We start from the raw sequence: 26,641 nt of genomic DNA, 5'->3' as shown, positions 1-26,641 counted from the left end.
TATAAGAGAGGTTAATGAATGAACCAGTCTATTATAAAGATAATGTCGATGTACTGCAAGGTATGCTTTTCACTATGGCACAGCAATGTTCTCATTAATAGTTGCATGGAAACAACAGAGGAAAGAGCATAGGAGAAGGCTGGGGAGAGAGCTGCTCATGGCACCACCTGGGAAACGGTAATTCTAATGTTTCTTCTGAGAGCATCCTGTGTGTCAAGATGACGTGATCCAGCTACATCTTTTGTAATTTTGCTCCTGTTTCTCGAAAGTGAAGTGCTGGAAACTAATTTTTATTAAGTAAACAAACGCTATGCTAGGTTTTCTTCTTCTTTTTTTCTTTTCTTTTTTAAGTAAGTCTTAGATCTTGAACTCTACCATTTTGAGCCACAGCCCCATTTCCAATTTTCTGGGATAAGAATCTGGGGGACTTTTCTGCTGGGACTTGCTTTAAAGCCCAATTCTCAGATCTCAGTCTCCTGAGTAGCTAGGATTACAGTTATGAGCCAACAGCATGGTGGCTTATATACTATTTCCTCTTGTGATTATCACAATGAGTCTATGAGTTAGATAATGGGTATATGTCATGGGTAAGGAGAATAGGGGTTAGAAAAGGGAAGTCTAATATCAAGAAAGAAAATGTCAAAGGTGGTTGCATGGTACAAAAACTGGTAGGGCAAGGTAACTCACTGCTAATATCTAGATATTTTAGGTTCCTTGTTTCTGCAGATTGTCTTGTTTAAGATTTAGTTTGCTCTTGGTGGATCACTGTTGCAAACCTAGCTACTCAGGAGGCTGAGATCTGAGGATATTGGTTTGAAGTCAAGCCTAGGCAGAAAAGTCTGTGAGATCTTTATTTCTAATTAGAAATAGGGTTAGCCTTGAGTGAAAAAGATAAAGGATAGTACCCAGGACCTGAGTTCAAGCTTCTATTCTGGCACTAAAAATAAGATTTATTTTGTAGATAAGGGGAAGTGAAAGATTTTTCATGATTAGTATTTCTTTAGCAGTAGTCAGCTTGGCTGCATTGATGGTCAGAAACACATTAAAAAATTTTTGCCCTTTCATTGTGGTGTCAAAAGATTTCTAACTTAGAGATTGGCGGAAGATGGCAGCGGTTCAGAGTGAGTCTTTCTGAGCTCTCGCCAAGATACCAGTTCTAGCATCGTAGGGGCAAATTTATACTCAAAGATCAATCTTAAGTAAGCTTTAGCACCACAGAGATCTCAGTCAGAGAGGAGAAAGGCAGAAAACCAGTGCAAGAATACAGCCACCACGGAGACAAAGCCTCCCTCCTGAACCTGAGCAGACAGCTCTTCTTGGCAGCGCAGACCTGCTGGCTCCACACAGAGCCACACACAGCCTGCGCGAGCCCAGAGCCATCACCCGGCTGTGGCGTGGACCTGCCAGCTTCACAGAACCAGAAAACCCAGCAATTTGTGAGTAGCTCCAAGGAGAAGTTTCCACTTTTGCTCACAGAATGGCATTGGGAAGGAATCCCCTCACCCACGAGACAGGAGCAGCGCCATCTTTACTGCTGCTGAAAAAGAACCTGCCAAACAACTGGAGCCTGAGAAGTGTGCTGGCAATGCCATCATTCAAAAGGACAAAGGTTTTCCAGAGGCAGCTTAGCCTGACATCTGTCCCCTGCGCTAGCGGAAGTTCCTCCCCCTGGGCGGGGCCACGCTCCTGGTAAACAAAGCTGCTCATAGCTTCACTGGCTTTTATTTTTTCGGCCAAATCAAGCAAATTGATCAGAAATACCACAAAGCCAAATCGCAAGGGAAAAAGAATTTTTGAAGTGTTTGAATTTACTGAAGACACAAGTTTCCTATCCCCTCGCCCCCCCCCTGCAAAGAACAAACTGAAGAATACCCCCTTTTTTCTTTCTACCTTTTTTATTTGCATATTTATGTGTTATTATTTTTTGCCATTTTACCTCTACTTTCCTTTTTTTTTTGTTATGATTCTTTCCTTCCCCGCCGCCCCCCCCCCTTTCCTTCTGTCATTGTGGTCATTCCTAGAAACATAATGACAGCACTGGGTACAGACTGGATACAAATGATATTTTTATTGATACAGTCACCTGCTTTTAATCTCTGGGTTCTTAACCCCTTATTTCTTGTCTAAGAATCCACAATTGTATGGGATTCCCCCCCCCACCTTTTTTCTTGTTTTTCTTTTTTGTTTGTTTGTTTGTTTATTTTTACTGTTTTTTTTAAATTTTTGTCATTGAATTCTCCTATATATAACTTCCTCCTTTCTTTATATGTTCATCTTATTACTCTTCTTATTTTCATAAGTATTATCATATTTTTTCTAAATTTTGTACTCAACTATTTTACCTTTCTACCACCTTAGGTAAGTTATCCTTATGCTATGCTATCCCTTTTGTTCATCACTATATTAATCTTGCACTCCTACATTACTCTTTTCTTACCTCCCCTCTTGTCTTTTATACCATTTTTCTGTCTCTGGTCCTCTGTTCATCCTTCAAATTTTATAATGCATGGGTCTACAGTGGATGGTTGTTGAGCAATACTGTAGATCTAGGTGTTCAATTATACTGTAGGTCCAAAGGGACTTAAATACAATAGATATTGGATCAAGGGGTTTTTTTAGTCATAAAACAGTGACCGGTGGTAGTATTATATTTGACTCTAAGTGCACAAAAAGAGAGAGAGAGTGATAACACCAATCTAAAATTGTTAACATCTATTGTCTGGACAGCTAAAGAGCTCTAGGTTGGTTATATCTTAAAAATTGTAATCTTCTGCAGTATTAATCTTGCTCCCATTTTCATATGGGCAGAATAAGAAACCCAAGAAAAATGGCGAATCGAGGACTAGCATCTCCCACCCAATATAACGGGTAATGTAGCAGTCAATGGCAAAACTAGAGGAGAATCCGCTAATGCTATATAAATGCAATTGATAAACATGATAGAGAAAAGTTTGAAAATATACAGAAAGAGATATGTGAGGAAGTCATATCTAAATGAGATGAAACCATACAGAAGGTGATACATGAACATGAGGAAGACATAAAGGAGGCCATAATAAAGGTTTTACAAAGAAAAATGGACAAATTCATAGAATCCACAAACGAAAAGCTGACAACTCCAACAATTGTTCAATGAGAGTAAAGCTGCTGAGCTAACCACTCAAATGGAAATCAAGGAGTTAAAGAATTCCATGCATGATCTAAAACAAGAGATGCAAGGCATCAAAAATGAGCAATTAGAAGGAGAGAGATGAAGAATAAAGTAGAAAGTATTGATAGCAGGTTAGACAATGCAGAAGAAAGAATCTCTGGGGTTGAAGATAACTTAGTTGTTATAGAGAAAGAACAGAAAATGAGTCAACCCAAAACTAGGAAATATGAGAGAATACTTCAGGAGTTCCAAGATACAATTAGGGAGCCTAACTTAAGGCTAATTGGTATTACAGAAGGCCTGAAGAAAGAGGTCAATGATATTGGAAATATACTTCAGGGAATCATCTCAGAGAACTTCCCAAATATCTACACACCTAATCGTGGAGCTCTGAACTTCATCAAGCAAACTACTTTCACTAAAACCACACATAGATCAAACACAGGGATTGTTGTTGACTTTAACACAACACTCTCAGCAATGGACAGATCAACCAGGCAAAAACTCAAGAGAGAATCCTCAGAATTGAACACCAGTATAGACCAACTAGATCTAACAGACATCTGCAGATTATTTCACCCAGCAACATCGCAATATACTTTTTTTCATCAGCACATGGAACATTTTCCAAAATACACCACATTTTAGGGCATAAAGCAAACCTGTGCAGATTCAGAAACACTGAAATTATTCCCTGCATTCTCTCAGAACACAAGAGCATCAAATTGGAACTGAACACCAATCTCCACCAACGAAAACCCTGTAACACATGGAGATCGAATGACACATGGTGGAATCACCAATGGGCCATCGAGGAGATCAGAACAGAAATTCAACAGTTTATCAAATTTAACGAAAAGGAGCACACAAAATAACAGCTCCTTTGGTAAACAGCAAAGGCAGTACTTAGAGGAAAATTTATATCTCTGAGTGCAAATTGGAAAAATCACAAACCAACAATTTAATGTCACACCTTAAGCTCTTGGAAAAAGAGCAACAAACCAACCCTAATCCCAAAACAAGTAGTTGGTTCTTTGAAAAAATTAACAAAATTGACAGACCCTTTGCAAATCATTCCAAAAAAGAAGGGAGCACACCCAAATAAGCAAAATCACAGATAAGAATGGTAATATCACAACAGAAATTTCCAAGATCCAAAGCATTATAAGGGAATACTTTTCAAACCCTTATGCCAACAAATTAGAGAATCTAGAAGAAATAGATAAATTTCTAGCCAATATTAACACACCCACACTGAAGCAAGAAAACATAATGCAACTAAACAGACCTATTTCGAGCACTGAAATAGAAATGGCAATAAAAGAACTCCCATCCAAGAAAAGAAACTCCTTATTTTGTTGATTCTTTCTATAGTTTTTTTTTGGACTCCAATTCATTTAATTCAGCTTTGATTTTAATAATTGGTTTCCTTCTACTGGGATTAGGGTTGGTTTGTTGCTCTTTTTCCAAGAGCTTAAGGAACATTAAATTTTGGTTTGCGATTTTCCAATTTGTTAATGTATGCACTCAGAGCTATAAATATTCTTCTAAGCACTGCCTTTGCTATGTCCCAAAGGAACTGTTATTTTGTGTACTCCTTTATGTTAAATTTCATAAACTGTTGAATTTCTGTTCTGATCTCCTCGATGACCCACTGGTGATTCAACAATGTGTTGTTCAATCTCCATGAGTTATATTTCAGCTCGGCCTCAGCATTGGATCTTTTAATGATGCTCTCTATCATGATTTAATGTATAAATTTCAAGGAAACACAACAAAACACTATTATAGGCAATAGATAATGAACACCTAAATTTTGGCATTGTCAGTAGATATGGAAAAAGGAAAGAGAAATGTGCTGTTTTGCAAGCAAGATTATCAGATATCAAAGATACCATTCATATAGAATGGTAGTGGATGGAAGGAGAAGAGAGCAACAAGCAGGGAGGTTAGGGGCAGGAAGAGGAAGGGAAGGGACATGAAGAGGAAGGGAAGGGAAGAGGAAGGGAATTGAAGCAAAGAGGAAGAGGAAGCATAAAGGAAGAATAAGGGAAGGGGAAGGGAAGGGAAGAAGGGAAGGGAAGACAAAGGGAAGGGAAGAGGAAGGGGAAAGGAAGGGAAGGGGAAGGGAAGGAGAAGGAAAGGGATGGGGAAGGGGAGTGGAAGGGAAGGAGAAGGAATGAGGAAGGGAAGAGGAAGGGAAAGGAAGGGAAAAGGAAGGGAAGAGGAAGGGAAGGGAAAAAGGAGGGAAGGCTAGAAAGAAGGGAAGGGAAGAGAAAAGAAGTAGGAGGGAAGGGAAGTAAGAAGGGAAAGGAAGTAGGAGGGAAGGAGAGAAAGGAGGAAAGGGAAGAGAAGAGGAGCAGGAGGGAAGTCAAGGAAGAAGGGAAGGGAAGGGAAGTATGAGGGAAGGCAAGGAGGAAGTAGGAGGGAAGCAAGGAAGAAAGGAAATGAATGGAAGGGAAAGGAAGGGAAGGGAAGAAAGAAGGGAAGGGGTGGGAAGGAAGAAGATGAGGGAAGGGAGGGAAGTAGGAGGAAAGGCAAGGAAGAAGGGAAGAGAAGGAAGTAGGAGGGAAGGCATGGAAGAAGGGAAGGGAAGGAAGACGGAAAGGGAAGGGAAGGAAGTAGGAGGGAAGGCAAAGAAGAAGGGAAGGGAGGTAGGAGGGAAGGCAAGGAAGAAGGGAAATGAAGAGAAGGGAAGAGAAGTAGAAAGGAAGGCAAGGAAGAAGGGAAGGGAAGGGAAAGGAAGGGAAGGCAATGGAGAAGGGAAGGAAAAGGAAAGGAAAGCAAAGGAAATGGGAGGGAAGGCAAGGAAGAAGGGAAATGAAAGGAAGGGAAGGGAAGGGAAAGGGAATAGGAAGGAATGCAAGTACGAAGAGTAAGGAAGGGAAGGGAAATAGGAGGAAAGTCAATGAAGAAGATAAATGAAGGGAATGGGAGAGAAGGGAAGTAGGAGGAAAGGCAAGGAAGAAGGGAAGAGAAGGAAAGTAGGGAAGGAAAGGAAGAAGGGAAGTGAAGGAAATGGAAGGGAAGGGAGAGTGGGATGGAGGGCAAGGAAGATAAAAAGGGAAGGGAAGGGAAGGGAAGTAGGAGGGAAGGCAAGGAAGAAGAGAAGGGAAGGAAGAAGGGAAGGGAAGAGAAAAGAAGGGGAAGGACAGGAAGGCTGAACGGAAGGAATTAGGAGTGAATGCAAGGAAGAAGGTAAGGGAAGGGTGGGGATGGGAAGGAAAAAGGGAAAGGAAGGAATAAGGGAAGGGAAGGACTTGGGCTTCAATAGAGGGTCACTCAACGCATTTGTTTTAAGGTGGTTGATTATTATCCCCAGAAAAAATATTTTTGGTCCCACTCTTGTTTTTGCTTATTATCAAACCTACTCAGACATTTCTTTTATTCCACTCTTCTGAGTCTTCATCCTTAGGATTTCAAAGTGGCCCCAAATAACCTCATACTGTGAGCAGATATGCTCTAGCCTGCCAGTTCTGCATGGTAGAATACATTACTCATTTGTGTTCTATGACTAACATTGTAAAAAGCTATTAAAGAAGGAATGTAAATCAATAAATAACTATTGAACTGCCTCCTGCTTCCTACAGAAAGCTAAATTTCTGGATGAATGATGCATAAAGGTCTCTATTCTTTGAAAACTAAGCAAAGAAAAAGTAAGGTGGACAGTGCTCATTAGCTGTGTTGTAGGCCAAAGGAAAGCCAGAGTTGTAACTGGTTAATTTCAGGAAATGTGAATACAGAATAAGGAGAAGGAAAAGAAGTAAAAGGAAAATCCAAATCCAGGTACCAGTGGCTCACATCTGCAATCTCACCTATTCACTAGGCTGAGATCCGGAGGATCATTGTTCAAAGCTAGCTGAAGCAGAAACATTTTCCAGAACCTGTCTCCAAAGTATAGAGCCCCCAAAAAGGCAGGAAGTGTGGTTGAAGTGTTATGGTGCCAGCTGAGCAAGCAAATCAAGAAAGCAAGCTGAGCAAATGCAAGACCCAGACATCAAACCTCAGTGCCAGCAAAAAGAAAAAAAAGATAAATACAAACAAACTTGGGGAAGGGTTACAAAATTAATGAAGGGAAATATTTAGAATCAACCTTACTTTAGGAAATTGTCTTGTTACAATGCAAGTAGCACCAGAAGAAAGCAGAAGAAGGCAACAATAGAATCTAGGAGCCAAATTCAGGAGAGATGCCAAGAAGAATGTCAACTTAAGAAGATTCCCACCTAGTTAGTGTTTTTCTGAAACACAAAAAGGATGTTTTCCTGCTGAGATTGTCCGTGGCACTATTTCTATCCTTGTTCTCTTAAGGCTGTCAAAGCAGTGAACTGGTTACATAAATTCACATCCACCACTGTTCTTGTTTAAAGTAAAGGAAAACAATAAATTAAACTAACAAAAGTTCCCCACCCTTATTTTCAGATTCTCACCAAGTCTGAATTAGTGTCTCCTTAGAGGCAGGTGAAAAGCAAAATATTGTCATGGAATCTTATGAAAAGATTCTAGAGCATAGAAATAGAACTTGCTTTCACACATGGCTCCTTGCTAAGCTGGAAAAGTGAGGAGGAAATGGAGTGGTGCTAACTAGAAGTTTCCTGGGTTCTGCTCTGGCCCTCTCAAAGCCATAGATCTGCCATTGGTGATCAACATAGTGATTACCATAGTGATTATCTGAGTGAAATTTTGAGTGTTCTGCTAAGAAGGTGAATGGATGCCAAAGCTATTGCCAATAGGGTAAAAGCTCTCTTGGACCAGCGAGTAAAATGTTGGTGGATAATACTAGCAACATAATCATTACTAATGATGCTGGAATCATCCTGCAGTTACTAGAATTCAAACGTTGTACAAGTAGAAGCTCTTTGTGAGCTGGTTGATCTGTAAGACAAATGAATTGGAGATGGAACTGCTGCTTCATTGGTTCCTATTGTGGCAAATGAACTAATTAATTAGAAAAATCCTTCCTTCATTAGTTATTAGTGACTATTGACTGGCTTGCAAGGAAGCAGTGTTTATATCAGTGAAAATGTAATTGTTAACATGAATGAATTTGGATGGGATTGGCTGACTGGTATTTGGAAATCATTGGAATGGATGGTAATTTCTTCCTCAATATGATAGTTTACACACTGTACATTGTAGTAAATGCAGATACAAAAGGCTAGTTTCATTACTCTGTTAGTTCTGTTAATATAATGAAATCCCATGAGAGAAGTCAGAATGAGAGTAACCCTCTCAGTGAATAAAACATGCAACTGTGTTGTGTGATCTCAGTATGTGCCTTAGAGAATAACACACGGAAAATTGCTTGCGTGGACTACATCCGCAGAAAACAAAAAATAATTCTTGATGTGCAGGTGTTTTTAATAGACCCTGAAAATACAGACCAATTTAGACAGAGTAAGTCAAATATTCCCAAAGTTATAATTCACAAAATTCTGGCAACTAGTGTCATTAAAATTCTAACCATTTGGTGTAATTTATGATATGTGTCTGAAGAATTTTGTAGACACATGCACTTAGAAGAGTTACAAAGTTACTAAAACTTCTGGACTAACTTTTCCATGAACCTTGGTCAGCTTGGATGGTACAAAAACCTTTTGAAGCTACCATGAAGGGACAAGCAGAAGTGGTGGCATAGCAAAAATTTGTAACAATGAAATAATCTTAATGAGCAACATTAAGCTTTGGACATTCACATCAAATATACAGAGGCTAAAGAGTTTCATTGTGTGGTAAGATGCTTTCTATATGATATGATGCTCTTTCTGAAGTGTATAAAATTTTGGAGTCAAAGTCTATGACTCCAGTGGGAATACAGGAAAGTTATCCCTATCTATTCTGAGAAATGCTTCCAATTTGAGATTACAGTATCTCTTTTTGTTGTTATTCCTAGCACAAAAGCAGGCAACTGTGTCCAAGATTTTTACAGTTTTGCTGTAAAGGTAAGATATTTTCACAAGGGACCTCAAATGAACCCAATACTTTTATAAAAAAAAATGGAGTTGATCTTGATTTGATCAATGATAAACCACTATACAATAAAGAAGACTATGTGAAACAACCACTATGAAAATTTAAATGTTTAAAATTTTCTTTTTTTAAAAAATATTTTTAAGTTGATGAGTGGATCAACAAGTTGTGCTATTTGTACACAATTGAATTCTATGCTGCTGTCAGGAAAAACAACATCGCCCCATTTGTTAGGAAATGGAAAGACTTAGAAAAAATCATATTAAGTGAAGTAAGCCAGACTCAAAGGAACTTAGGCTCAATGGTTTCCCTCATTTGTCATAATCAGTAGAAACCTTGGGCCCTACTAGCAGAGATCTGCAATAGAGCAAAATCTTGATACATAAGGCCATATAGTATGAAGCTAATTGAAAGGACCTCCAGGATATTGAAACAAAAGCCAAATAACAAATGATTGTTGTCCTTAATGTACTATGTTATCTCTCATCTCCTTTGCTGTCCCTTGGGTATCTCATATTGTTACAGTACCTCACTTTGTTATCTGATATATTGAATTTATTTGTATTTGGTTATCTGAAACTTGATAGGGAAGGGGGGAAAACCAATACGGGGAGTGGGTGGTGGGTGGGGGGAAGGTAATGGGTACCAAGACATGTGAAAGGGTATCAATGTATGTGAATTAATGCACCTTCTATATGTCAAATATCATATAACCCTTTTATTAATTACAATAAAATATATAAAAATATTTTAATAAGGATTTATTAACATTGTTTTTTACATCATATTTCAAATGACAACTTTAACAAACAAGTGTTCAAGAAGGGAATCTCTATATACAATCACTGGGACTTAGTTTTTAGAACTTAATCCAAGTTAGGCTAAGGGTTTGTATGTCATAGAAACATATTAATTTATGAAATAAAACATTATGTCTATAGAGTCATAGGTTTTTATGACTATATAGTTATATTTTTATTGTAATGTATAGAGAAGTTCCAGTTGCATTTGCCAGATAGTAGGGACATTAAATCTCACACATTGATATCCTTTCTCATGTTTTTGTCCGCATTTCCCTCCCCCACCCCTCCCGATCATCTTGTTTTTCCCCCTTCCCTTTCATATTTCAAATAATCCAATAAACGTGTATACAATATACCAGGTAACAAAGTCAGATACAGTAACAATGTGAGATTAACCAAATGCAAGAAAAGAAGAAGAGAAATAACATAGAACATCAAGAACAACAAAATGTTTAAATTTTTCAACAGAAGCTATGATCACCATTTTCAAATTGATGGTCCTTTAAAATAATCTGCAGAAAGAACAGGAGGATAAACATAGAGGTTATGAAGACATAATCCCCTCTTGAGATGTTAGTGAAAGATCTGATGTTCCTTTGTTTTGCTATTAGACATTTTTGTTTTCTACGTTAAGTACTACATATGAAAGTAAATAAAGCTGTTTAAAATGTATAATACACTTGAGGACCAGGCAAAACGTAAGACCCTTTCTGAAAAAGCAACTAAAGCAAGAAGGGCTGGATCACCCCAGTGGTGAATGCTTGCCTAGCAAGTGCAAGGCTCTGAGCTGAAATCCCATTACTTTCAAAAGGGGGAAAAACAAAACAAAACAAAACGTGATGACAGAGTATTTCAAAGGTATAGAGAAAGGAGCAAAACAAAAACAAGGAAACTAATGGATAAATGTAAGTCATAATCACATATGTAATGGTAAAAAAAACTCTGTTTAGTATGCAAATTGAAAGAGATCAATTAGAGTGTAAGAAAGTAAGTAAAGGGGACCCACCAAAAAATAAATGAAGTTATTAAAAGATTTAAATTAAGGATAAAGAATGAACAAAATAATACAAACATCCAAGTTAAGAGAAATAACTAGTTATGGACAAAGTGTGTGGTAATGGGGTTTGAGCCCTAGGCTTGCTTCAGAAACTCTTTATGTTTCCGATCCCTTTTCCTGTATTTATTTTTTTGAAATAGGGTCTTACTTTCTGCCCAAGTGAAAACCTGTGCTGTGATTGTCCCATGTATGTCATACATTCCATGGCACTAAGTATCGCAGGATAAGGTATCTAAAGAATCACAGGGGGAAAACTATGAGTAAAGAATTCTATAAACACTCATTATTACTTAGAAGTGCATCAAAAAGAATTTAATTCAAATGATTAAGGATGGTGTTCTAAACTGAGCACTGATGAGTTACAACCTGTGAGGTAATTAGAAGGCTGAGATCTAAGTAATGCAGTTCAAAGCCAGCCCAGCAGCCCAGGCAGTAAAGCCCATGAGACTCTTATCTCCAGTTCTGCAACAAAAAATCTATAAGTGGAACCGTGGCTCAAATGGTAGAATTCTAGCCTTGAATTCTAGCCTTGAATACAAACCCTCAGGGACAATACTGTGGCGTTGAGTTTGAACCCTAGGAGTGGCACACACACCCACAACACACACACACACACACACACACACACACACACACACACACACACACACACACACACTCCACAAAGGACACTGTTCTAATGACAAGCTATAAAACAATTGCACAGGAAAACAGTACATATCTAAGGTTCATATATAAGACATTTAAGATAATATTTTAAAAAACCATTATTACCAAAAGACATTTATCCTATTCTGCTATATGACAGGTTAGATACCTTTTTTTCAGGTAGGTGAAAAATGGACCAAAATGAAAACACTATGAAGATTTCTCAGAACATTACAAATAGAGCTACCATAGGATTGAGAAATTTCATTTGTTGTTACGGACTTTGAAATGAAGTTTAGTATCTCAGGGAAACATATCATGTTCATTGTAGAACTTTTTCTAATGGCAAATATATAAAAATCAATCTAAGCATCCATTGATAGATGGATGAAGAAAATGTGCTATTTATTTGAGAAAATATCATTTATCCCTCCAAAAAAGAATCCGTCACTTACAGATTCATAGATGAACCCAGAGGATATAATAGCAATTGAAATAACCCAGAAAACGAAAAAAAAACATTACAGTCAAATGTAAAATTTATAACAGTGAAACTGATAGAATAAGAGAGCAAGCACGGTAGGAAGAGGATAAGTGATGAGGAAAATGGGAGATGTTGGTGAGAGGGCAATATACTTTAGTTAATTATGATCAGTATTTTTGGAAACCTAATTTACAACATGGAGACTACAGATAAAATTCCATTTTTAGCTGGATGCCAGTGGCTCATGCCTCTAATCCTAGCTACACAGGAGAATCAAGCCTTAAAGGCCGCCCTGGAACTAAAGTCTGTACGAATCTTATCTCCAATTAACCACCAGAAAATTGTAAGTGGAGCTGTGGCTCAAAGTAGTAGAACATTAGCCTTGAGTTCCAGGCCCTAAGTTCAAGCCTCATGACTGACCAAAAGAAAAGAGAAGAATACTAACATAGCTCCAAAGCTATGTACATATGTCCATATAAGCTGAGGCTAAGAGAAATCAACTCCAATATATGATATCTTTGTGACTGTTGTGCTATGTAAAGTTATTTCTTTTTTTTTCTTTTCCTCTTAAGTCCTCTTCATGTTGCTAGCATATCTGACTTTGGCACTTGGTATATTGTATATACGTTTATTTGTGTATTTGAAAATGGGAAGGTAAAGGAAAAACAAGATGAGTGGGATGGGGTGCGGGGAGAGAAAGTGGGAGAAAAACATGGGAAGCGGCAACAATGTTCAAGAAGTAATGAACCCACTATCTGATGAATGGATGAATGTAACTGCAACTCCTCTGTACATCACCCCAACAATAAAAAAATAAAAATAAATAAAAATAGAAGGGCAAAGACATAGCTACTGGGTGGGTGAGCCCAAAGCAGCTGGACTGGACCCTTTTTAATTGGAAGTGGGGGTGAGAGGAGGATAACTAAAGGAGTAAAGGGGAAACTAAGGAGAGGACCGGTTTGGGTATCTTGTTGCATGCGGTGAAGAATGTGTAGAATTGGAAACTGAAGGAGACTCGAGCCTATCCTGACCTGGAATTAAGACATCTGCCCTGTGGTTTGGTCCGGCCTATCCTACAGGACCTGCCTGTGAAGTTTGGTGGGCCACCGCTAAGGTGAAGCTCCCTGCGCTGCCTCCTCACAGCCCTCCAAGGACTTCTGTGAATGGGGGAAGGTAGGACTGATGCAGATGGGTCCGAAGATGACCACAGCAACACGACAAGAAGTCCTTGGTCTCTATCGCAAAATTTTCAAACTTGTAAGGAAATGCAAGCCACATTAGGACAGATGGAAGATACCATGGAAGAAAAACAGTACATGCTCAATGAAGCTAGAATACTGTTCCAGAAAAACAAAAATCTCACAGACATAAACCTGATCAGTGTATAGATGAATGCACTGCACAGATTGAAATTGGAGTGCACTACCAGATTTCTTACCCGAGACCAGTTCTTCTGCCTCCAATGAGCCTTACCCCATTGCAAGGCTGAGGAATGATGAACCAATTTGCTCTTGAATGTAAATCAGATAACAAGACCCTACTCCTTAAAAAAAAAAGGCAATAATCGCAATGTCTTTTTTGTATTTCCAAATTGGTCCTTATCACTGCTGTTTGCCTGTGTGGCCCTCCTCAGAGTAGTACTACTGCTGAATGAATGAAATTAAATCTAGGGTGATGAATCTTACATCCTCACTGAAGTCACTTTTGGAAACAAGACAACGGCCTACAAGAGGAAGGCTGAAGTGACCGAAGCTTACATGGGAATGCCATTCTTCACATATTCGCTGGGTGGAAAGAAATTAGGCAGTTGCTGGAAGTTTTGGTTTTGGTCTTGGTTTTAAATTTCATTGTAGGGTGATGTAAAGAGGGGTTATAGTGGCCCGGAAATTTGGCCTAGTGGTAGAATGCTTGCCTAGCATACACGAAGACCCGGGCTTGATTCCTTGGTACCACATACATAGCAAAAACCTGGAAGTGGTGTCATGGCTCAAGTGGTAGAGCTCTAGCCGTGAGAAAAGTCCAAGGACAGTGCTCAGGCCCTGAGTGCTAGCCCCATAACTGGCAAAAAAAAAAGAGGAGTTACTTAGAATATTTTTGAGGGATTTCTCTTCATGTTACAGGTTTGCTGTTCTTGTGGCTTTTTTCCTTCCAATTTCTAGAAAGCCCATCTTTGGATTGATTGTGGTTTTTCATGAAAATATTTGTGGCATTCATTCGGCACTACCCTGCCCAAGAATTCACAAAAGTCATGTTTTAATTAAATGCAAATTTTACCTTATCTTACATTCCATGATTAAGCAAGGTATGCTTAGGATCTGAAACCTTTCCTTGAAACTCATTTACATTTGTTGTCCTTTACTTGAACATAATGAAAGAGTACATGGTCTAAACTGACTTTCAAACTGAAAACAACGAGACAAATAGAGATGAAAACATAAAGGATTTGCACTCCTTCATGTAAAGTCAGGTGACATTTCATGGCATCCATGTCAACCTCTCATACCTCCAAAGAGAATAGGTATGACTATTAATAATAATAAAAAGCTTTGCCCAAAAATTAAAAAATAAAAAGTTCTGATATTGCCAATCAAACAAAAAGAATACCATTTTCCATCATTAGATTTGCTAAGTAGATGCTATATACTCTAAACACATAAATATATAAAAATAAAGGTGATATCATATCTATGTTAATTAGCTTGACATCTATGTTATTGTCTAGCTCCCTCAATATATAAACATTTTACTTATCAATTTTAGTTCAATAAACCTGGAAGAAGGTTGCAAAATATGAAATTCTTCCTTAAATAAATTTAGTTTTTGTTTATCAGTTATTGTTCCATAAACCTGAGGGAGGAACACTAAAAGGGTAGTCCTCACTCTCAGTGCACGTTTCTAATGTCAAAGAAAGAAGCATGAATCAAAATGCTCTAAAATTGTGATTTTATATTTTGACTTTTGTATTGGCCCTCTGATGTACTTCACAAGGGATTTCAATGGTTTCACCTGACACAGTCTGTTTTTGGTGCTGAGGTAGCTTCTTGGTGATTGTCAAAAGTATTTAGAGAAAAAGTATTTTCTGCAGTGCCTGTGTGTCAAAAGAATTTCAATCTGAAAAAGCAATATATGAACAAAGGAATGTGTGGGAATTTCATTTACAGCAATGAAGAGGTTGCCAAGGAAAATATATGGGGGAATGAAATCTGCCATGGCTATATACATGTTCACAAATCACAAAAAGAGCTTAATAGATCACATCTAGGTGACTTTCAGAGTCTGTACCAAGATAGAGTGAAGGCTAAAGCAGATTTGTAAATGTTTTTCTACACATTGGAAATACGTGAAGACTAATAATTTATGTTTCTTTTGTTTTACATTTTGCATCCAGGTACTTGGGGAAACTTTAAATATAGTGATCACTAGGATAATGTAATATAGGCCACAGTTGTCATATAATGAGATAAAATGCAAACTTTACAATAATTTTTGTAAAGGTCACTAAACAAATAGAAACTCAATAAGAAGTAACAGCAAAACATTATGTCAAGGAAAAGTAATATGACTGCCAGAATTATCATGTTAAACTGTTCAGATATCCAGGTGACAAACTACAAATCATTTAGAGAACCATGAAACTCTGAAATATTTATAGAAAAAATTAATAGAGGCCTGGGGATGTTTTCTAGCATGTACAATGCCCTGGATTCAATTCTCAGCACAACCAAATAAATGGTACACTCCAAAATATAAATAAAAATTATCGTTTCAGAAGCATTTGATATATTAGATGAAAACTTTAACTCAACTATTTTATCAAACTACTTCATAGGTCTATAACTGTCATATACAAAGCTATATATATTTAGTACACTCAAGTCAGAAGTATGCCTTACATATACTAAGAATGCTAAAGAATAATGTGTCATCATACAGAGATTATCAACAAAGCAATCGAATAAAAAGTAACCCAATAGAAAGTTTCCATAGTGCCCAGTAACCAGTGAGTAGATAAAGGAGTGTGGTACACATATACTATACAGCACTATTCATACACAAAGAATCAAATTGTATGCCAAGCGCCAGTGGCTCCAGCCAATAATCCTAGCTACCAAGGAGGCTGAGATCTGAGGATCATGGTTCAAAACTAGCCCAGGCACAAAAGTCTGTGAGACTCTTATCTCCAATTAGCCACCAGAAAAATGGAAGGGGCATTGTGGCTCAAGGGACAGAGCTCTAACCTTGAGCTGAAGAGCTCAGGAACAGAGTCCAGGCCAAGAGTTCAAGTCCCATGACCAACTAAAATAATTAAATTGTCATTTTCAGAAAAACAGAATGAATCAATCATTTTAAATGAGATGTGCTAAGCTCAAAAACACACATATCACATGTATTTGTCCCTATAAGACGTCCGGACATAAAAATAATAGGGTGATATAATAGTAAAATGGAGAATGAAATAAGGAACCAGTAAGTGGAGGGAGGGAGAAATAATTGCGTGATAGGATGATGATTATGAAGGTACATTATAATATTTTAAAAATATTAAAATTAAACTCATTGAAATGTTTAATAGTTAATAAAATTAATATAGACTGGGTACATCTGATCAGACTACATTACAGTTATGTACTAAATATTATAATGAGGTATCTATACTCAATTAATTTATGATAATATGAAGTTCAAAACCAGTAGAATCAATGAAAATGATTTGGCTCTTTGAAAAGATCAACACAGTTGACAATAATCTAATTAGATTTTCCAAGGCAAAAGTGAGAATACATAATTCAATAAAATCTATCATGAAACACAACACATTATGAGCATCATCGTATTTATAAAAAGAATTTTATAATGGTCTAAATAATTTTACATCACTAAAGTAGAAACTCTTGGAAATACACAAATTCCCTGAATAGAGCAGATCTACAACAAAAACAGCAAGTAATCATATACTTTACCGTAAAATGCAGGGACACATAAGTTCACTGGTAAATGTAAAGAGCAAGTCAACTCAGTCTTCTCAGTACCTTCCCAAAAATCAGCTATGAGAATTCCAGTTCCTAACTCATTTTGTGAAGCTAGTGTTTCTTGCTATCAAATTATACACGAAGAAATCAAAAGAAAGCAAACTACCAACTATTCCAACTATTGTCCCTTATGAATACAGGCAAAATTATCAACAAAATATAATTAAAAGCCAAAAGAATACTAAGAGTAATAAAAATATGATCATGTAGGACTTATTCAAGGAAATGAAATTAGGTAATGACAACTCACTTATTTGTCTGTCTGCCTCTGTCTATTAATTTACCTATCCATCTATCTCTATTATCTATATTATCTATTATCTTTCATCTATAATCGTCTGTATCTATATAGATATGTAAAAAGTCTAAAAGAAAGATGTTACATCATTTGATAAGGAACATTTTTCAGCAATATCAAATAACATTTCATAATTAAAAGAAAGCACTCATTAAACAAAATGTAGAAAAAAGCTCACTCCAAATAACAGGGGACATTTGTGAAAAACCAATAACTAACATTATACTTAATGGTGAACTGTAGAGCTTTCTCTCTAAGAAACAAGGTGATAATGATTCCTTTTTGTATTGACTTTCGGTGTTCAACTAGAATTTCCTGAGCGCAATTAGAAAAGAAAAAGAAAAGTAATTGAATTTAGAAAAGAAAACCAAAATTGTATCTGTTCACACAATATGATCCTTTGTATAAAATACTTCAAAATTCATGCAAAGATAATTAAACTATCAATAGCCGTAGATTATTAGCCCAACATGCAAAAATTACTTTTACCTTGTTATATTGTAATGAACAATCTTAAATAGAAATTAAAAGTTATATGCCCTTTCGGTTTAATATAACAAAATATTTAAGAATAGATTTCAGGAAAGAAGTGCAAGATTTGCACACTGGAACATACAAAATGTGGTTGAAAATTATCAAATCTTTAATACAAGCAAATACACTTCACCATGATGGATGGCATATTCCATATTGTAGAGCTGGCATTATTGTTAAGATGGCATTATATTCCAAATGATCCATTTAGTGTATCCTTGGCTTTGAAATTTGTATTTTCAATGTTATGCTTCCAAGTTGAAATAACAAGAACCAAATTTATGAACAACTTAAAACATTCAAAATGTATTAAGTAGTTTCAATTTATTGGACATATCTCAACTTAGGAGTGTGGTCTCTGAGATACAGAATAAACAAGATATATCTTGGGATATGCACATAGACAAGGGATTGCTGGATTACATGGTAATTCAGTTCTCCATTTTTAGATCTGTTCAGAACCACTATTCTTTTTTAAAAAATGGCTGTACTAATTTATATTGTCACTGACAGTGTTCCAAGATTGCCTTTCCCCTACATTGTTTAAAGAACTTATATCATTTGTCTTTTTGAAAATAACCTTAAACTAATAAAGGTGAAGTCTTATCTCAATGTTGTTTTCTTTTGCAGCTTTCTGATATTAAGAGACGTTGAACATTTTTTTCATGTATCTGTTGACCATTTGAATAGCTTCTTTTGAGAAATGTTATTTTCGGCGGCTTGTCTTTTGAGAAATGTCTGCTTACTTTTAAATCAGATTATTTGTTTTCTTGCTATTGAGTTGTTTGTGCTACTTATGCTTTGGATATTAGGTCCTTATCAGATGTATGTTCTAAACATATTTTCTTATGAGTTGTAGGCTGTCTCTTCACACTATTGTTTCCTTTCTGTGAAGAAGCTTTTTAGTTTGATGTAATCTTGCTTGCCTATTTTTGTTTTTGTAGTCTGTGCTTATAAAGTTCCACAAAAGAAAGCATTTTCCAGACCAATATCACCGAACTTTCCCCCTATGCCTTTTTCTGGAAACATTACAATTTCAAGTCATTAATCCACTTTCAGTGGACTTTACATAGTGTGAGATAAGGGTCCAATTTCATTCCTGTGCATGTAGATATTCAGTTTCTCCAATATCATTTATTTTCAAAGACTGTCCTTTCCCTTGTGTTTTCTTAGCACCTTTGCCAAAAATCAATTGACTGTGAAGGTTTTTTTTTTGTTCGCTTAAGCATTTTTCACAGTAGGTAAGATAAGAAAGTAAACTGTGAGTACAGTGAGTAAACAGCTAAAGAAAATGAGTTATACATCCATACTTGTGCACAAAATATACATGCATGAAGGAGAGACACACATATACAGAGAATGAGAGAGCAAATGGAATATTTATTTAACCTGATAAAACATTGTTTAGTGTATGTGATAGTATTGACAGAAATGGAGACTATTAGGTTAAGTTAAATAAGCCAAGGACAGCCAGGAACTCGTGGCTCACAACTGTTATCCAAACTACTCAGGAGACTGAGATCTGAGAATCGTTGTTCAAAGTCAAGCTTGAGCAGGAAAAGTGTGAGACTCAAATTTCCAATTACCAAGAAAAAGTCAGAAGTGGAGATGCGGCTTAAGTGGCAGAGTGCACTGAGTTTAAGCCCCAGCTCAGGTACAAACACACAAAGAAGCATATGGCCTCATGTATGCACAGAATCTAAATAAGTCAATCTTCTAGAAACATGGAGTAATAAAAGAAAGCACAAAAATGGAAAAGGGAGGAGTACAAAGCTTTAAGAAAGAAAAAGGTGTCTTCATTATCTATTGCATTGCAATGAGATAATAATTAGTTAAAATATGTATTTTTCAAAATTGTAAAAGAAGCATCTGGCTCTGGAGCCTCACACCAGCCTAGATACTCAGGTGTCTGAGATCTGAGGATTCAAACCAACCCACAAGATTCTTATCTCCAATTAACCACCAGAAAACCGGAAATGGCACAGTGGCTCAATGTGGTAGAGTGCCAGCCTTAAGCTGAAGAGCTCAGGGACAGACCAGGCCCAGAGTTCAAGTACCATAACTGACAAAAATACTCTACAAAATAGAATTTAAACATTTGTTTGCACACAAAAAGCAAACTGGCAACAGGAATATTAGTTTCATTAAATCATTCTACAGTGCATACACAGAAAAATTCATATAGTGCACAATAAATATGTATGATTATTGTTAATTAATGATAGAAAAAGGCAAGAAAGATGAAAGAAAGCAAGAAAAGAAAGGAAAGAAGGGAGAGTGAGCCTTATGATTGCTCCAGCCTACCTCCCAAAGAGAGTCTATAGTAGTCTATCCACACTGAAAAAATGAACTTTGTCTAATTGGATTTTTCTGTGTACTTTCCTTCCTTGAACGAATTCACTATATAATTTTGATATCTGTGTGTACAGAGGAGTACATGAAATCTTATAGCACATAGGATATTACCTATACATACTGATATTTTTCTTTAGCTTATGGCCTTAACAAATACAATTCAATATAATCTCAATCACAAAACCTTATGTGAAAGACAACTTTCTTTCATCATCCCATTAAACAGCTCTACCTGGAAGGCTGATAGAACCTTACTATCTATGAAGTCTACACTAAACTGTCTCACCTCTTCCTCATATTATCTGTTCACTAAATTCAATATCGACTCTTCCTACTCTTTCTTTTCTTCCTTTCTTTCTTCCATCCTCTCTTTCTCTTTCTTTCTTTCTTTCTTTCTTTCTTTCTTTCTTTCTTTCTTTCTCCCATCCTTTCTTTCTTTCTTTCTCTCTCTCTGTCTCTCTCTGTCTCTCTCTCTGTCTCTCTGTCTCTGTCTCTCTCTGTCTGTCTCTGTCTCTCTGTCTCTCTGTCTCTGTCTCTCTGTCTCTCTGTCTCTCTCTCTCTCTGTCTCTCTCTCTCTCTCTGTCTCTCTCTCTCTCTCTCTCTCTCTCTCTCTCTCTCTCTCTTTCTTTCTTTCTTTCTTTCTTTCTCTTATTTTTTTTCTCGGTCGTGGGGCTTGAACTCTGCCTGGGCGCTGCTGTCCCTGAGCTCTTCAGCTCACGGCTAGTGCTCTACCACTTGAGCTACAGCACTGTTTTGGGTTTCTGGTGGTTAATTGGAGATAAGAGCCTTATGGACTTTGAAGCCTGGGCTGGCTTTAAACTATGATCCTCAGATCTCAGCCTCCTGAGTAGCTACCAGCGACCAGGCACTGGTTCCTCTTCTTTCTTTGCTCAGTTTCTAGCAACCAAAATTCAAAGTCCAAATTCATTATAGATTCTTTCTCGTTCTTTCACCTATCTTTTGAAAACTAAACTCTGCCTATTCTTTACCCCATTCAATCCTACAATCCTGTAATTTTCTTTTGTTTTGCTTATTGAGTGTTTTAGCTTAGTACATCATTGATAAAAACTTATGAATGAACTTTCTCAAGGCTAGAGCTCCACCACTTGAGCCTCAGCACCACTTCAGTCTTGTTTTTTCTATGTATGTGGTACCGAGGAATTGAACCCAAGTCTTCGTGCATGCTAGGCAAGCACTCTAGCACTAGACCAAACTCCTGGCCCAAAATACAATATATTTTATAATAAAAAATGTCTATGAAAAGTGTAGACTCAGTAAAAAAATTAACAAATTACTGGTTACTTCAGAAGAGAAGGCAAAAATTCTATGGGAACAACATAGAGAATTGTGGTTCATCTATATTTTTAGAAATTTTTGCAACAAGAACAAATGTACTATTATCTTACAAATTAAAGAATCTCATAAGCCTAACCACAGGAATTTTCAATTAATGCAACTGATACAATAGGAATTATGACGTGGGTTGGCAAGAACTTTGGCTACCAGATGACCCAGGGATTCAGATTGATTCCAACGGGTCGTTCCACCATCTCAATTCTTTTTTTTTAATTTTTTTTATTGCAATTAGTAAAAGGGTTACATGATATTTGCCAGATAGAAGGTGCATTAATTCACATACATTGATACCCTTTCACATGTCTTGGTACCCATTTCCCTCCCCCCCCACCCTCCACCCATCTTGGTTTTCCCCCCTTCCCTATCAAATTTCAAATATCCAAATACAAATAAATTCAATATATCAGATAACAAAGTGAGATACCATACCAATATGAGATAACCAAGGGACAGCAAAGGAGATGAGAGACAACATAGTACATTAAGGACAACAATCATTCATTATATGGCTTTTGTTTCAATATCCTGGAGGTCCTTTCAATTAGCTTCACATTATATGGCCTTATGTATCAAGATTTTGCTCTATTGCAGATCTCTGCTAGTAGAGCCCAAGGTTTCTACTAATTATGACAAATGAGGGAAACCATTGAGCCTAAGTTCCTTTGAGTCTGGCTTACTTCACTTAATATGATTTTTTCTAAGTCTTTCCATTTCCTAACAAATGGGGCGATGTCATTCTTTCTGACAGCAGCATAGAATTCCATTGTGTACAAATACCACAACTTGTTGATCCACTCATCAACTGAGGGACATCTAGGTTGGTTCCATATCTTTGCTATGGTGAATAGTGCTGCAATGAACATTGTTGTGCTAGTGGGTTTAGTATGTCCTTGTTTCTGGTTGGTTGGGTAAATGCCAAGTAGTGGAATTGCTGGATCATAGGGGAGTTCTATGTTTAGCCTTTTGAGGCACTGCCACACTGCTTTCCATAGTGGTTGAACGAGTTTGCACTCCCACCAACAGTGTAGTAGTGATCCCTCCTGTCCACATGCCCTCAAGCATCTGTTGTCATTTTTTTTCCTGATCCTGGCCATTCTAACTGGAGTGAGGTGGAATCTTAGAGTTGTTTTGATTTGCATTTCTTTTATGACCAGAGATGTTGAGCATTTCTTCATGTGTCTATAGGCCATTTTTGTTTCTTCTTCAGAGAAGACTCTAAGTCTTTGGCCCATTTTTTAATGGGATGGTTGTTACTTTGGAGGTTAGTTTTGGAGTGATTCAATTTTTTGAGCTGTTGATATATTTTAGATATGAGGCCTTTGTCCGTTGTTTGGTTGGTGAAGATCTTCTCCCACTCTGTAGGCTTCCTGATTAGTTTACTAGCTATGTCCTTTACCATACAAAAGCTCTGCAGTTTAATGCAGTCCCACTTATCCAGCCTTTCTGATTTGTTGTGATTCTTGGTCCTTATTAAGAAAGTTTCGACCTGTGCCAAGGAGGCCTAGTGTATCTCCTATTCCTTCCTGTACAGTTTTCAGTGTGTCAGCTTTTACCTCCAGGTCTTTGATCCATTTGGAGTTAATTCTAGTGCAAGGTGACAAAGAAGGATCCAGCTTTAGTTTTCTGCAGGTGCTTAACCAGTTCTGCCAGCACAACTTGTTGAAGAGGCTGTCTTTCTTCCATTCTATTTTTTTGGCTCCCTTGTCAAAGATTAGGTGGCCATAGGTCTGTAGTTTAATATCTGGGTCCTCAGTTCTATTCCATTGGTCTTCAGGCCTGTTCCTGTGCCAGTACCAAGCTGTTTTGAGAATTATAGCTCTGTAATAGAGTCTAAAGTTTGGAATTGAAATTCCTCCAGTGCTGTTCTTTCTGCTAAGAAGTGTTTTTGCTATACGGGGTCTTTTATTGTTCCATATGAAATTTTGGATTGCCTCTTCTATTTCTTTAAAGAATGACATTGGGATGTTGATGGGTATTGCATTGAATTTGTAGATAGCTCTTGGCAAGATTGTCATTTTCACAATGTTGATTCTTCCAATCCAGGTGCATGGGAGGTTTTTCCATTTCCTTAGTTCTGCTTTAATTTCCTTTTTTAGGGTTTTAAAGTTTTCGTCAAAAAGGTCCTTTACATTCTTAGTTAAGCTAATTCCTAGGTACTTAATTTTCTTTGAGGCTATTGCGAAAGGAGTTTCTTTCCTGATTATTGCCTCGTTCCTCTCACTGTTGGCATAAAGGAAGGCAGTTGATTTTTGAGGGTTGATTTTATAGCCTGCTACTGTTCCAAAGCTTTGAATCAGCTCAAGGAGCTTGGGAGTAGAGTCTATAGGATTCTTTAAATACAGAATCATGTCATCTGCAAAGAGGGATAGTTTTATTTCCTCTTTCCCTACTTGGATCCCCTTTATGCTTGCTTCTTGCCTTATTGCACTGGCTAGGAATTCTAGTACTATGTTAAAAAGGAGTGGAGAGAGTGGGCATCCTTGTCTTGTTCCTGATTTTAGAGGGAATGGCTTTAGATTTTCACCATTAAGTGTAATACTAGCAGTAAGTTTCTCATACACAGCCTTTATTACATTGAAGAATGTTCCATGGATTCCTAGTTTCTCCAGAGCTTTTAATATAAAGGGGTATTGGATCTTGTCAAATGCCTTTTCCGCGTCTATTGAGACAATCATGTGATTTTTGTCCTTGCTCCTGTTGATGTGTTGAATTATATTAATTGATTTGCGTATGTTGAACCAGCTTTGCCTCCCTGTGATGAATCCAGTTTGATCATAGTGTATAATTTTTTTGATGAGTTGTTGTAGACGGTTGGCCAGTATTTTGTTGAGAAGTTTTGCATCGATGTTCATCAAAGATATAGGTCTATAGTTCTCTTTCTTTGATGAATCGCTGTCTGGTTTGGGGATGAGGGATATACTGGCTTCATAGAATGAGTTTGGTAAGGAACCTTCATTTTCAATTTCATTGAAGAGCTTGAGGAGTATTGGTGTGAGCTCTGCTTTGAAGACCTTATAGAATTCAGCTGTGAATCCATCTGGCCCTGGGCTTTTCTTAGGTGGAAGTTCTCTAATTGCCATTTCTATTTCAGAGCTTGAAATAGGCCTCTTGAGTTGGCTTAGTTCTTCTTGGTTCAGTGTGGGTATGTTAATATTGGCTAGGAATTCATCCATTTCATCTAGATTCTCAAATTTGTTGGCATAAAGGTTTGAGAAGTATTCCCTCATGATATTCTGGATCTTGGTAATTTCTGTCGTGATATTACCATTTTCATCTGCGATTTTGTTTATTTCGATATGCTCTCTTCTTTTTTTGGTAAGATTTGCTAAGGGCTTGTCAATTTTGTTAATTCTTTCAAAGAACCAATTCCTTGTTTTGTTGATACTTTCTATAGTTTTTTTTGGATTCCAAATCATTTAATTCTGCTTTGATTTTAATTATTTGCTTTCTTCCACTGGGATTAGGGTTGGTTTGTTGCTCTTTTTCCAGGAGCTTAAGGTGAGACATTAACTTGTTGGTTTGCAATTTTTCCAACTTGTTGTTGTAGGCACTCAGTGCTATAAATTTTCCTCTGAGTATTGCCTTTGCTGTGTCCCAAAGGAGTTGGTATTTTGTGTGCTCCTTACTGTTAAATTTCATAAACTGTTGGATTTCTGTTCTGATCTCTTCGATGACCCATTGGTGATTCAACAATGTTTTGTTCAGTCTCCATGAGTTACAGGGTTTTCGTTGGTGGAGATGTGTGTTCAGTTCCAGTTTGATGCCTTTTTGGTCTGAGAGTGTGCATGGAATAATTTCAGTGTTTCTGAATCTGTCCAGGTTTGTTTTATGGCCTAAGATGTGATCTATTTTGGAAAATGTTCCATGTGCTGCTGAGAAAAACGTATAGGCAGCCAGAGAAAAGGGTTCAGTAACCTATAAAGGAAAACCAATCAGAATAACCCCAGACTTCTCACCAGAGACCATGCAAGCAAGAAGTGACTGGAAGCATATATGTCATGCCCTTAAGTCAAATAACTACCAACCAAGAATACTGTACCCAGCTAAGCTCTCATTCATAACTGAGGGAACAATAAAAACATTCCATTCCAGGGAAAAGCTGCAACAATATGTCGCAACAAAACCAACACTACAGAGAATTCTGAAAGATGTTCTATACATAGAAAACCAAAATAAATGCAATGTAGGGAAAGAAATGGCACCTGAACAGCATACCATCTAAGGACCACAAGAACTGTCAAGACACAGGCCCAAATAAAAGCTTTTAAAAATGGTAGGACCCAATAAATAGCTCTCAATCCTAACTCTCAATATCAATGGACTTAACTCTCCAATTAAACGGCATAGGCTGTCTAGTTGGATCAAAAAGCAAGAGCCATCGTTCTGCTGTCTTCAAGAGACACATCTTACCCAAAAAAACAATCATCTTTTGAAAGTGAGAGGTTGGAATAAACTCTATCAAGCAAACGGCCCCCATAAACAGGCTGGAGTTGCCATCCTCATATCAGATAAAATAGACTTCAAACCAAAATTAGTAAGAAAAGACAAAGAAGGTTACTACATACTACTAAAGGGATCTTTCCTCCAGGAAGACATAACGATCCTAAATATTTACACACCCAATTCCGGAGCTCCAAACTTCATCAAGCATACTTTACTTACACTGAAACCATACATAGATCGAAATACAGTGATTGTCGGTGACTTTAACACACCACTCTCACCTATGGACAGATCAACAAGGCAAAAACTCAACAGAGAAACCTTAGAACTGAACAACTATATAGACCAACTAGATCTAACAGACATCTGCAGAATATTCCACCCAGCAACAACACAATATACGTTTTTCTCACCATCTCAATTCTTAAAATGTAGTTTAGATTTCTTTTAATTTCTTATATTTATATATACTAGTCTCTTCCATCAAACTTGAAGGCTTTGATCAATATTCAAAT

The 26,641-nt window shown here is 37.2% G+C and overlaps 1 protein-coding gene across 1 annotated transcript; it reads left to right on the top strand.

Annotated features, from left to right (window-relative positions):
* The first annotated feature begins 13,298 nt into the window (after positions 1 to 13,298).
* Positions 13,299 to 13,674, top strand: Lyrm1 (LYR motif containing 1). Its single transcript, XM_090327109.1, is given in 3 exon segments — positions 13,299 to 13,374; positions 13,377 to 13,484; positions 13,487 to 13,674. Coding segments are annotated over 3 exon segments (372 nt in total).
* The last annotated feature ends 12,967 nt before the right edge of the window (positions 13,675 to 26,641 follow it).

Source organism: Megascapheus bottae, chromosome X, assembly GCF_031878675.1.
Source record: "Megascapheus bottae isolate mThoBot1 chromosome X, mThoBot2.hap1, whole genome shotgun sequence".
Taxonomy (NCBI): Eukaryota; Metazoa; Chordata; class Mammalia; order Rodentia; family Geomyidae; genus Megascapheus; species Megascapheus bottae.
This window is presented reverse-complemented; position numbering and strand designations above follow the sequence as displayed.